The sequence below is a fragment of the Garra rufa genome, chromosome 6 (assembly GCF_049309525.1).
Source record: "Garra rufa chromosome 6, GarRuf1.0, whole genome shotgun sequence".
Classification (NCBI taxonomy): domain Eukaryota; kingdom Metazoa; phylum Chordata; class Actinopteri; order Cypriniformes; family Cyprinidae; genus Garra; species Garra rufa.
This window is the reverse complement of record NC_133366.1, coordinates 36128286-36142836: the sequence shown is the minus strand read 5'-3', so window position 1 is coordinate 36142836 and position 14551 is coordinate 36128286. Positions and strand designations below refer to the sequence as shown.

General features: G+C 39.4%; 1 protein-coding gene across 1 annotated transcript in view; it reads right to left on the bottom strand.

The window, feature by feature from the left end:
* The window catches only part of chrna8 (cholinergic receptor, nicotinic, alpha 8), a 96360-nt gene that overhangs the window by 78003 nt on the left and 3806 nt on the right, over positions 1 to 14551 (bottom strand). The window contains exon 2 of the mRNA XM_073842284.1: positions 521 to 660. Coding sequence (XP_073698385.1) covers positions 521 to 660 — 140 coding nt within the window. The remainder of the gene's footprint in view (positions 1 to 520; positions 661 to 14551) is intronic.

Below are 14551 nucleotides of genomic sequence, written 5' to 3'. Positions count from 1 at the left end.
GTTTCATTTCTTTAATATTGTCCCTTGAGAAGATATACTAAAATGGTTGCTGAAATGTGAGGGGTGTACTTACTTTTGTGAGATACTGTATATGTAAGTATACCTACAGATACTACTGTATAATGGAAGAATAATGGAAGAAACAGACTGGTAATAAAAGTGAATATCGTTCATTCAGCAGTTTTATAAAACCATTATAAACCATTATAAAACCATTCTTAAACTATAGAATTTTGTCCGTTCTTTTGTCCATCCGAGTACAGCATGAATCCTCATTTCAGTTTAAGGTATTTCAAGAAGGGTTTCACATTTTTTAATTAGATTTTGATGGCAAAACAAAGATCACTGACCTTTAGCAAATTTCATATAGTTTTATCAAATTCAGTAGTAAAGGATGGATTTGTCCAGTAGTAAAGGATGGATCCAACTGCAAATCACCACTGGCAAGTGGAATATGCCAAGTGTGATGCAAACCAGCATCATGGAATATCACATAAGAGAAGCAGAAGAAGACACTCACCACGTCTATGATCTGAAGCAGTGTAAGTCCCAGCTCCACCACTATAGGTGATGAATCATTGAGAACAGGCCTTTCCAGTTTGTTATAGTTCTCCATCAACTCTTTATACAACTTCCGCTGATATTCCCCCTGTAACGAGTCTGTAAAAAGAAAGAAAGAATTTACTGAGCCTTATGTACTTCCAAATATATTGAGGATATACTGGTCGCTCTTTCCATGCAGTTACAGTTATAACTTCAAAGAATGAGGTAAAACAATAAAGTATAACAAAAATTTTCAATATGATCTGTGAAAACATATATAGCACATAAGTCCTGTTGACAACTTCCATGATAATTTTATGGTCCTTTTCTCGAGGCTTGACAATAATTGTATAGCCATTCTCCCTTTGCGTGTCACAATGGTTTGGAACAAGAGTAAACAATGACATTTTCATTTTGTGAACTAATCAAGACTGAATTCACGGACAGATGGTTCGAGGTTAAATTATTAATTTATCGTCAGACAGATTTGATTTCCACAGGCTCCAATAGGCGACTCAGTAACTGAGACTAATATCCTGAGGGACGTTGCTGTTGTCTTGTAGATAAAAACGCATGGAGGGAACATTCTAAAAGAAGAAAAGAATATGCAGCGTATCAGCAGTATAAAATATTCATAATGGACACACTCCTTCCAAAGATGGACTAAAGTGCCCTGATCTGTGTACAAATGTAAAAACATGATGAGATGAAGAGATGAAACGGAAAATTTCAACAATGACATAATATTAGCAGTCTAGGATAATTCCATGTGGATAATTGAATTTTCTTGGAACATCTGTGATGATGTCTATGTTTAGATTCAATATGGTTATGCTATTATATACGCAGAATCTCCTTCATAAATCAAAGGAATTCATTCACATTCTAAACGAGAGGCATCATTTACACTCTCCTGACTCATAATGCACATGAGGAAATTAAGAGAATTGTATGTTCTATGTGTCTGTGCATGAGTTGTTGTGATGGAGAGAGAGAGAGACAGGCAAACAATATGCAGCTCACATAAAATCTGTTCAACATGAATCAAGTTTTGAATGAATGCACTGATGCAAACTCTAAGCATTTTGATGCAAGATATGCATCACATCAATGTCAAACCTGCCAACCAACAAGCAAGCATTGACTTTCATTGATCTCTATGTACACAAAACATCACTGGTGTTTTTGAGCTTTCCTTTTTCAGTAGAAGGATGTTGACTTTGATGTTTAAATAGATACATATTTGTTTAAGAATTAAGGTGTCAAATTACATGTCTTTCTGAAACAAAGGCCAAGTAACAGATAAAGCAAATAATGTGCTCACCTCCTTGTCATACAAGATATCCATGTTTTTCTTTCTTCAGTCGTTAAGAAATTATGTTTTTTGAGGAAAACTTTTCAGGATTTCTCTCCTTATAATGGATATGTATAGTTCCCCCGAGTTTGAACTTCCAAAATGCAGTTTAAATGCAGCGTCAGCTGAGGAAGAAGAGTCTTATCTAGCAAAACGATTGGCTATTTTGTAAAGAAATTTAAATTTATATACTTTTTAACAAGCGCTTGTTTTGGTCTAGCTCTGCCTGAACTGTGTGTATTCCTGTTTATGACAGTTAGGCTACGTCGATAAACTCCTATCTGATTTTCTCCTCCAACTTCAAAATCGTCCTACATTCTGTTTTGCCTTTTTTTGTAAAGGGCATTTGACCATCTTTCTGACCTTCAGTCAGTACTTCTGCATGATTTTGAATGAGAAAATGAGATGGGAGTTTTTCTACTCTAACTGTCATAAACTGGAATACACACAGTTCACGCAGAGCTAGACAAGCCTTTGCGGTTAAAAAGTATATAAATTGTAAATTTTTTTAGAAAATAACCAACCGTTTCACTAGATAAGACCTTTCTTCCTCGGATGGGATCATTTAGAGCCCTTTGAAGCTGCATTTAAACTGCATTTTGGAAGTTCAAACTGGGGGGCACCATACATGTCCATTATATGGAGAGAAATCCTGAAATGTTTTCCTCAAAAAACATAATTTCTTTACGACTGAAGAAAGAAAGACATAAAAATCTTGGATGACAAGTGAGTACATTATCTGTGGTTTTTTGTTCTGGAAGTGAACTACTCCTTTAAATGGGTGATAAGTTTATAACAGGAAGCTGCTTAGAAAGAGATATTGGCAATCACAATTCATTTTCAATTATGAGCACGTACATGGTCCTTCCTTTTAATTACCACTAAACCATATATCATTAAACATTTTTTCTTGATTCAATACGGTGCTCTTTTCCCCTGCCATTTCTAACGACTGATACTTGCAGAAACTACTGTATTTCTCAGAAGTCATAACCACACCTCTGTCGCACACTGGTGTTTTATTGAAATCCTTTCCATTAAAGGAAATGTCAGGCATGCATTTCAATGCATGGGCATTTGTTAAAGAATGAGACTTCAATCTCCTGTTCCCGCAGGAAAAGTGATAGCTGCTGGATACAGGACATGGCGAGCAGCAGGATACAGGCTGGGCTTGTAAACGTTCAGGCTAAAAATCCTATTTGAAAGTTGCTTTGAAAGTTTACTTTCTAAAAGGCTGGTTCGGCAATAGTATCGCTCACACATACACACACCCAACACAGCATGGAGCACCAACAACAGAGAAAGCAACAGAGGATTTAACACTATGACACTAAAGGATTATAGCCATGACGAGAATGACTGACAGTCTTAACGAGGTCCCTACTGTGAGGAAATGACAGATTCCATCAAAGGCAACACATTAATTTCTCTTTTGTTCTCTTACATAATAAGAGTAATCTGGGACATTTTTTGCACTTATTTCTGCAATTTACTATGATGCCATCCAACTCTTCAGACTGAAAAGAAAAGGAAAAGATGTGACGTATGGCCAAGTATAGGGTCCTATATTTGGAATTTGTGCTCTGCATTTCACCCATCCAATGAGCAGTAAACAAACAAACACACACACAGAGCACTGACCAGCCATTTTTGCTGCAGTGCCCAAGCCCAGGGAGCAAGTGAGAGTTTGGTGCCTTGCTCAAAAGTCTCACCTCAGTTGTGGTACTGAGGGTGGAAGAGAGCGCTGGTCATTCACTTCCCCCACCTAATCTCTGCCAGTATGAGACTCAAACATGCAACCATTGGGTTACAAGTCACTCTTTTTAATCATTAGGCTAGATAATGGTTAGACATTATAATCAGGGGTGCACATAATGCCGAGTTCAGACTGCATGATTTTCAAAGCAATCGCGTCACAGATGTTTTCACACTGCATGACTATCTGGGGTAGCATTCCGTCGCTGCTGTGTTCACACTGCACGATCGATCGGTGACAGGGGGTTTCACACTGCATGACTTTACAATAGGACGAATCTGTGACAACTTTGTCCCGGTCCGCAAACTACGTCTCACAACCAAACACACGCGAGAAGTGACATGGAAACAACGCGAGGTCAGGCGTGCAAGTTCTCACATGAGACTGGGATTATTATAAAAAAATGCCAGCCCGAAAGAAGCTTGTCATACAAATTGCATGTGCACTCATTTGCAGCGAAAAGAAAAGAAGCCCGAAACTATGCTTGTTGATATTGTGGTCTATACTAGAGCTCTTCACAGAGGACCCGAGACCCGAGGACCCGGCACCCGATATTTTAAATGGTTAGCCGGGTCCGGGTCGGGTCCAAATCTATTACTTCGGGTCCCGGGTATGTTTAACTTGTGTGTAATACCCGAGTCGATCGGAGAACATTGCACCTGCCAGTGTCAGTCACCACTTTGCATGTGTTTCGTAACTTGCAACTTGTAAAATTATGATAAGAAAAGTGTGAGAGGGAAATAAAAAAAGAAGAAGATTAAATAAATAAAAACGCGTGTCGCGTGACCGCAGCGGCGAGAAGCAGAGCGCGGGGGTCGGTGATCATGGATTCCTTCCATGATGTGAAATAAAAAGCCTTGCACATTTATTTATTTAGGCTCGGCTCAGAGAGCACAGTAATGATAGAAAATATGGTGGAAAAAATACACTCTTTTCAGAATAAGCTATTTACGCTATCAAGCTGTCTCGTGCTATACGTGCGAATTCCTCCTTTAAGTTTCATAAGATGTCCACTAGGGGCCGTAGGTGGAGCTCTAAACATATGTTTTGTATTGATTGATCTTACTGAAGAAGATACTATTATTGAAGATGCACGCAGTAAAGTTACCGCATTCATTGTTCTGTGCCTTTTTGGAAAAAAAAATTAATAATCAAATGATAATTAATAATTTATTAATAATAAAAATGATAATAATAAAATAATAATATTAATTAATAATAATTTAATTAATAAAAAAAAACAATTGCGCCAAGTCTTTATTACAATTCGCAAAAGTATCGTTATTGTAGTTCAAAAGGGTAAACACAACGGTCGAAGTTGTATTGCATTAGTCATTCCTCACTGACCGTGACCGCCAGTAGCCTAAACTACTAAAGCTGGAATAGTGGATTAAAAAGGGTCTTTCTGTCGGCAAGAGAGAAGAACAGCCTAACATGTAAATGTACTGGCAAGGAGGTCTGTATGCAACGCTACTAACGGTAGTTTACGCCAAAAAGTTTTTTTTTCCTTCGCAACTTATTTATAGTTAATAGCAGTTTGCTGTGCAATATGTGCCGATCGGGTACAGTCGGGTCTGTGTCTTCCCAGCCGGGTTCAGGTCCAATTAGTACATTTAAGGTATTTTTCGGGTCTTCACGGGTTAAAATAAAATACGGGTCCGGGTCGGTTCCGTCCAGGACATTTACGGGTCTCTTGGGGTTCAGGTACGAATTTTTGGACCCGTGAAGACCTCTAGTCTATACCTTCGTAACTCCTCCCCCAACTTCCCGCTGGCCTGGATGTTGCTTTCTCATTGGCTGTAGGTAATCGCTGATGTGATTTTCAGTCAGATCACCTTTCACATGGCATGATTATGAATCGCCGACAGGTCCAGATATTTAGCATGCCAAATATCTCACGGGTGTCGGCGACACGTCGGCGATTCTCTCAGATCGCGTCTTTGATAGTTCACACTGTGTGATTGTCACTCGCGTGGACGAGCACCGATTTGCCTGTGATTTCGGGCATTCGTCGGCGATTTCTCAAAACCTGTCGGCGAGTCAAAATCGGGGCTAAAATCATGCAGTCTGAACTCGGCATAAGTGGTCCACATGCGCGACCAAAATAAGAAAAAGCGCTGTGTAAATGAGTTCAGAGCATGTATTTGCGTACCGACATGGTTGCAGCTGTTAATGTACAATTACCATTTTAGATCGACAAACTGTAATACTTCCTAAGATTTCTATTCAAACTGAAAGCATAATTATAGGCTATTCGCTGCCATTTTCAAAGCACAGTGCAAAAACGTGACATTTCCTTCACTGACGATCTTCACTGAACGTTCTTTAATCGGGAGCGCGTCCACGTCTGCGACTACACATTACGTACTTGCCGGCAACCCGCCAAAATAAAAGTTTGCTAATTTAGGTCTGAAAATGGTTAAGATAAAAAAAAGTAAATACTATCGTTTTATTTTTAAGTTTACTATAAAATAATTGTATTTTTATTTAATGCTCCCTTTTTATTTTAAAACATAATACTACTACCACACTTTATTATTTTGTTTATTATTTTCTTAAAAAAAACTAAATAAATAAAGTCCAATGATATTTTTATCACTATTATCAATTTTATATTTAATGGGTCACACTATGTGTAGTGTGTGAGGACCAAGCCAAATCTCCAGGTACTCTTATGACAACCAGGCTAAAAAAACTTATGTGCACCCCTGATTATAATAGCATGCTTGTATTAGATATTTTACCACTTTTAGAGTGCATTGTGCCTTGCGATCTGAAAAAACATGTCGGATGTCGCGCTGGGACATTTTCAGGAAATTTGAAAAAAAAAAAGGTAGAACGTAAATTTTTTGTGAAAATTAGGTTTTCATTAAATTATTATTTTATAACATCTTGTCTATCATCTCTGAAAATATGCTAAATTAACTTGTTTAGTGCAGAAAAACAGTGATTTATTGCAGCAAGCTCAAGCCTATGTTGGGTCTTCCTAGATCGCATCACACATATGTATATATATAAACAATTAAAAACTTGTTTTTAAAAGCACGTTTCTTCTTGTGGAAAGGAAGTACACTTTAGCATACTTATTGTGAAAATAATATAATTTAAGGGATATACTTAAATGCAAATTGCATGTAAATGTTGTGTTCTTTTGCGACTGAAGAAAGAAAGACATAAACCTCTTGGATGACATGGGGTGAGTAAATTACCAGGAAACACTAAAATGGAGAAACACATATTTTGACACAGAAGACCAATATCCTGGTGAAACTATATAAATCGGAGTACTTGTTCTACTGTATGCACTTAATTGGTCAGAGTTTATATGAAAAATGCTCATGTAGATTGCTGATCCACATGAGAAGTGAGATTTGTCTGATTTGCCTGCTCTTTTTCCCACTCCTCCCCAGACTGCAGCCGTCTACTCTCATTTACACTGAAGGCGAGGAATTTGGCATCTCAAATGAGTCTAGTGTTAACATAGACTTGTTTGTGAAATGTACACATCAGAGCTTAGGTGTTCCAGATCACCCTAATTCATCCTAATGGAATAAGTGTTTGGGCTTCAGGCCCATCTCAGCCTGAGGGTTATGCAGTATCTGGTGGATGTGATTCAAATGCATATTTCAGGTAGGCCTATAGAAAAGACTGGGGCTGTTGTGTTTCAGAACTACTCTATCCTGGTCACATCTACGGAATATAAAAGCCTTTAAGTCACGTTCGTTAAATTTCATTACTTATTTAAACCCTTTTTCCCCACTGGTCGGCACATTCTCATTACTATGTATGGGCCATCATTGATTAACCCTCTGTTGCCTCGGGGTAACTAACTAATTTTCTCAACTTTGCAAGCACAGGATGTTTAAAAGATAAATATGGCAATAAAATGGTTAATAACAAAGGGATGACTAAAATAAACCAATAAAAAGCTCTTTTATGGTCATACTTGGTCATTTTACAATCTTTCCTGGTGTGAAACTGCCACTCAGATGAGTAATTTGTATTGACTTTTTTATCTATCTAATATCTATCTATCAATCTATCTAGCTAGCTAGCTAATTAGGAACATTTAAAACACACACACAAACACAAATCACAAAGGAAGTGGGTAAATATATACAACAGCTGAGGTGTAAAGTCAAAGCTGAGCAAACAGAAGCTGTGAAACACAATGTGGGACAGAGTGATATTACATATTTAAAAAGACTGGAACAAATATATGTCACTTCAGCTTGCCTGGGAAACAAGCCTTCACTGAACTTTTTCTCACTTGAGTGCTAGTATACAGTGCTAAACCTGAAGCAACAATCAAGGAGACTCCTAAGGGAGACAGGTGGCTAAGGGATCAACAAGCTCACAGAGAGTCTGAAGCTGACAGTAGTCTGATGGGTGATTTTTTGAACTTCATGCAAATGCTGAAACATAATAGCAAAGAGAACTCAATGGAAGCTTTGTGACAGTGAGACTGGTAAAAAGAGAAAGCTGGACATAATGTGAAAGACACGGAAGAGAAAAAGACAACTATGAATAGAGAGAGTGTTAATACAGTGGTCTCAACTGGTTTTGCTTTAGGATTTTTTACTTTGGCCTTAGGATCAAATTTTGAAATGTTCTATTCTTGTAACAACAATATATCAGTACTATTAAAACAGCAACAATATACACTGCTGTTCAAAAGTTTGGGATCAGTAAGATTTTTTTTTTTTTAAAGGGGCTATATGTAACTTTTTCCCTAAAATAAACGTAACAATAGCCTTTTATTTGACCATTTATGACTCAAACATCTCCTGATGAGCATACTGACACCTTGTCAGCTCACAGTGGGTGCACCTATAAGCCTGTATCCTATTTTTCCTATTTTCTAGGGGTGGGCGGATCGATCCTAATATCGATAGTATCGATACTAACATTGGTATTGGAATCGGATCGATTCTAGCCTGCTGAGATCGATACTTTGTTATTTTTTTCTCCTCTACACATAATACGTTTAACAAAGAGACGTGTGTATATGCCGCTGTTTTCACATCTCGTATGCAAACATTGCTGCTGCTCCCCTGCTATGCTGTTTTGTTGTCATGCCATCACGTGACTCCAAGCTTAAGCGGATAATTTTGGTTAAAGCGAGATATGGAACAGTACAAATTTGCATCTGTGGCAACATCACCAACTTATCCACATTATTTTTCAATGCAGAAGTAAACTTTTTTTTCTGTGAATGTATGAGATGTTCACTTCATTTGACACTTTAGGAAAATAATGAGAAAAATAACACTGCAATAAACCGATAAAACTGTTTGTGTTATCCACCCTGTGTGTTTATAAATAAGACAATACATTAAAATAATATGGTAAGAAACACCTGTTTACAATAAAAGTCAGCAAAACGAGCTGTTTTGTACTGCTAAATTTGCTGGAAGCAGACTGGAAGTCAGACCCATTACATTTCTCAGATTTGGCCTTTTTATACAGTATCACTGTCTTTAACCATTAAGCCACGTTAAACGTTTTCTGTATAAATGGTTTTCTATCAGAGGAAAACACTTAACATGCATGCACTTTGTGTTCATATCCTGGGCTGCTTGCCTGCACATCATTAGCATCATCAGTATACAGTACTGGGTTTGGCCTTTTAATATTCATCTTTTTAATGCATTAAGCCACGTTAAGTTCCCCACCGGGAACTCAAGCTGCGTCCGAAAACGCTATGGGGAACGCCTTCAGCGTGACACGCTCTGAAACACGTGTGTAATCCAACCAACGGGAACGCGTGCCGATGACGTCAGACCAGGAAGATATAAAAGCACATGGGCACAAACGATCGGCAGCTTCTGTCTTTCAGCAGCGCTCTGTGTGTGTCCTATGTCTCTCTGCTTTTCAGTGCCAGATTGCACTACTTTATTTTGAGAGAGACACGTCTAAAAAAAAAAAAAAGAGAAAAATGTCAAAGAGGGATAAGCAGCAGTTTAGAGCGTGTGTGCCTCCCTGCCCTCGCTACATTACGGGTGGGGACACACACAATCTTTGTGTAGCATGTTTGGGAGCGAGGCATGCAGAGTCAGCCCTCGAGGCGGTCTATGGCAGCCTTGGTGGCCGCAGAGAGGCATTTATGGTTGACCCTGTCAGAAATAAGAGAAAGAGACAGGGTCTTCCTGCTGGACGCCCCGCTTGAGCCTTCTGGCCTCTTCGGCGATGCTGTCAACTCAGTCGTCGAGAGGTTCCAGGAGTCTCGTAAGCAGGCGGCGGCGTTCCAGCACTATCTCCCTCGCCGGTCTTATGGGGCTGCTGGACGGGAGCAGCCCCATCCGCAACCCTCCTCCTCATACAGGGACACTCAAAAGCAGAGTGTTGCGTCCCGCGCTCCCCCTCAGAGAGGGGGCCATGGGGGCCACTCTAGGTCGCGGCCTTCAAAGCCGAAGATGGACCTGCGGGCCGTACTTCAGGCTAAGAAGGTCGCGGCCAAGAAGCCCTGACAATTCAGGGCTTCAGGGGGCACGCCCCTCTGGGGAAGAGCGGAGCTTTCCTCATCATACGGAACCCGTCTCTCCCCAGTGCCCCCAGGGAACCGATCTGTTGTCTCTGCTACCATCCCAGAGCACAGCGGTTCCCAGCGAGCTTCCTGTGCAGTGTTCCCCTCTTCCATCAGGGGGCCTGCACAGCTCGCTACCCCTAAGGGGGTCCTTCAAAAGGCTGGGGCGGTTTGCTTCTGCCAGTCATCCGCCTCAGGGCATCGCTCCAGCCACTCTAGAAACACCGGAGGTCAGCCTCGAGAGGCTGATTCCCTTAGTAGATTACCTAGCAGCGTGGAAACTTCTGCCAGGAGTCTCAAAGTGGGTCCTGCGTACTGTAGAAAGAGGTTACAGCATCCAGTTCGGTGCACCACCACCCCGATTTTGCGGGGTTCTTCGCACTCTAGTGAGACACGAGCAGGCTCCGGTATTACAACAAGAAGTAGAAACACTCTTGAGGAAAGGGGCCATCGAGGTGGTCCCTCCTCCTCAAAGAGAATCCGGGTTCTACAGCCGGTACTTCATAGTGCCAAAGAAGGATGGGGGGTTGCGTCCTATTCTAGATCTCATAGTTCTGAACCGTGCAGTTATGCGCCTAGTGTTCAAAATGTTCACCATAAAACAGGTCGTTCAACAGATCAAGTCCGAGGACTGGTTTGTCACCATAGATCTCAAAGACGCATACTTCCATATCTCCATCCTTCCTCAGCAAAGGAAGTTCCTGAGGTTCGCTTTTGGGGGCGAAGCGTACCAATATCGGGTTCTTCCCTTCAGTCTGGCTCTCTCACCCCGCACTTTCACCAAATGCATGGATGCTGCCCTCGTTAAGCTGAGGCTCCAGGGCATTCGCATCCTGAACTATATCGACGACTGGCTGATTTTATCCCAGTCCGAGTCCATGGCAGCACAACATCGAGATGCTGTGCTAGCCCATATGAAAGAGTTGGGGTTACGACTGAACGCCAAGAAAAGTGTGCTATCTCCAGTTCAGAGAACTACTTATCTAGGCGTGGTTTGGGATTCGACCACGATGCAGGCACAAATGTCCCCAGCTCGTATCGAGTCGATCCTTTCTGCGGTCAGGAGAGTCAGAGAAGACAGGCCACTCACTGTAAAACAGTTTCAAGTACTTTTGGGGCTCATGGCAGCAGCGTCCAACGTCATACCTCTTGGCCTGCTGTACATGAGACCCTTGCAGTGGTGGCTCAAAACCAAGGGATTCTCCCCGAGGGGAAATCCGTTTCGCATGATCAAGGTCACGCGGCGCTGCCTTCGTGCCTTAGACATGTGGAGGGATCCTTGGTTTCTGTCTCAAGGCCCAGCGTTAGGGATTCCGACTCGCCGCGTAACGCTAGCGACGGATGCTTCCTTAACAGGGTGGGGGGCGGTCATGAGTGGCCGCTCAGTCCGCGGAACCCAAATGTTCACCATAAAACAGGTCGTTCAACAGATCAAGTCCGAGGACTGGTTTTACCGAGGACCGCGGGTTGTGGAGTGGTCGCCATCTCAATTGGCACATCAATTGCCTAGAGATGCTGGCCGTGTTTCAGGCTCTGAAACACTTTCTTCCACAGTTGAAAGATCGCCATGTGCTAGTTCGCACCGACAGCACAGCGGTGGTCTCATACATCAACCACCAAGGAGGTTGTTTTCTCCCCTTTTCAGTTATTCTATTCATTTTGCTATGCTGACTATGCATGATTTAATGATCAGTTCCATTTTATTATTTGATTTACAAAATATTACATATTTTGACACAATTTTGGGTCTTTACCCACCAGCTGAGAACAGTATTTCAAAAATGCATATACTATAAGTCTGTGAGAGGGAAAAACAGAAAGAAAAAAACAGACTTTGTTTTTCCTTTTTTGATTTCTCAAGCTTTTCTTTCTCTGATTACATCTTCTGCTGGAATGGATCAGATACAGTGTGTGTGTGTGTGTGTGTGTGTGTGTGTATGTGTGTTTGCTCACGCACAGTCCAGGCCTTTTATGGGGATTTATGTCAATCCAAGTATGATTACGGCAGCACAAGTTAGATCAAAATCAGAATCGTTGTAAATTACTCTTCTTCTCCACTGAGGATAAAAAGCAAATGATTTTATATGGAAGCCTGATCAGGAGCAAGATATTCTTTGACTCAAACATCAAATCATCCGGTCTAATAACGAATCAAGTTTCACCTCATGTATTTGGAAAAAAAAGCAAGGGAGGAAAAAAGAGAAAGAGAAAATCCCTGTGGAATAAATGGGTCATCTCACTCTCTGTAGGATTGTGTTATAGTCCAGATTAGTGATGAACGTCTGGCTTTACAAGCTGAATGGCTATCGCTCCACTCTTCCCCTGATGAAAAACAAGATACAGAGGGGGGAAAGGGCTAAACAAAGCACGCTTTCCTAATAAATTCATTCAGTAATGGCAGTACTGGACTAAAATGGGGCAGAGGAGAGAGAACAGAGGTGAAGCGGCTAACCCTGGAAAGTTACTAATCCCTGAGTCTCATGCTCTCTGTTTTCTAGTGTCTAAATAAGGTCACACATTATTTAGAGTGTGAAATATTGGCTTAATTAACTTTACAGTACATTAACTTTAGTATGTTTACAACAAATCATTGCGTACATCTACCTTTACCATCTAGCAAAGATAGATAAGGATAAGGTGGTATAAGTAGGGCTGTGGATTGATTAAAATTATTGGCACATAACACTACAATTGTTGTAATTATAAATAGCATTTATTATATTTTCACAATGACTCCTGATTAATGTCGAAACAACACTGATGCCTCTATTTAATGGATTCTTTTTTTTTTTTCTGGGGATGAGTAATTATAGCCATTCAACATTACAATACAGTTGAAACCAGACCTAATCTACAAATTGTTTTTATTTATTATTCATTAATGATAGCAGAACATTAAAGATTTTTGGTGGATGCTAGCATCAAAAAGTTTGGGAACTTCTGCAATATTAGGCAAAACAGACCTTTCCTATCTTGACTGGCTGTTACAATGCTTTTTCCTATATGCACAATCAACCTTTGAAAATTATAGATGACAGTGCATTTGGTCTTCAACAACCCGGAGAGAGCATGTTACACCTCTCTTTGTCTCACTCTACTGGCTGCCAATTGCTGCTTGCATTAAATGATGATTGCATACAGAACAGTCATTGGACTCTGCCAAATCTTTTTCTATGGCAGAATGTTCAACCCAACTCCATCCCATGATTCACGTCAGCTGAATCCTTCAACAATGTTAATATTAATGCACTTTAAAAACAAAACCTTCTCCATTCTCTTTCTGATGTCTTGTAGTGTCTCACATACATCGTAATAAAAAGATTTTTCGAAGTAGTAAAGGAAAGTATGAAGCCTGTTTCCACCCTAGAATAAAAAAGTAATTGCAACTTTATCTCACAAATGTTGTAGAATTGCAAGCTCAGAATACAAACTCAGAATTATACAAACTCAGAATTGTCAGAATGCGATATAAACTTTAAATTCTAAGAAACAAGTCTGAAATGCAACTCTGACTTTTTTCTCTGAATTCTGAGTTTAAGTCTTTTTAATTCTGTTTTCTTTGTTTTCGACATACACTAGCAGTTTTTGAACAGTAAGATTTTTTTAAAATCTTAAGTCTTTCCTGCTCACCAAGCCTGCATTTATTTGATCCAAAATACAGCAAAAGCAGTAATATTGTGAAATATTTTTACTATTTTAAATAACTACTTTCTATTTAAATATTTTAGTCACATGATCCTTCAGAAATTATTCTAATTTGCTGAATTGCTGTTCAAGAAACATGTTTTATTATTATTAATAATAATAATAATAATAATAATAATATTTAAAACAGTTAATTATAGAAAATATATAGAAAGATCCAAAGATCAGCATTTATATGAAATAAAAAGCTTTTGTAACATTATACACAATACCATTCAAAAGCTTGGAGTCAGTCTAATTTTTTTTTTTTTTTTTTTGGGAAACTAATTATATAGAAATTAATACTTTTATTTGGCAAGGATGCTTTAAATTGATCAAAAGTGATGATAAAGACATTACTAATGTTACAAAAGATTTCTATTTCAGATAATGCTCTTCTTTAGAACTTTTTATTCATCAAAGAAACCTGAAAACATTCTACTCGGCTGTTTTCAACATAATAATAAATGAGCAGCAAATCGGAATATTAGAATGATTTCTGAAGGATCATGTAACTGGAGTAATGATGCTAAAAAGTCAGCTTTGAAATCACAGGAATAAATTACATTTTACAATATATTCAAATAAAAAACAGTTATTTTAAATAGTAACACTATTTCAAAATTTTACTGTTTTTTTCTGTACTTTGGATTAAAAAAAAGTGCAGGTCGGTGAGCAGAAGAAACTT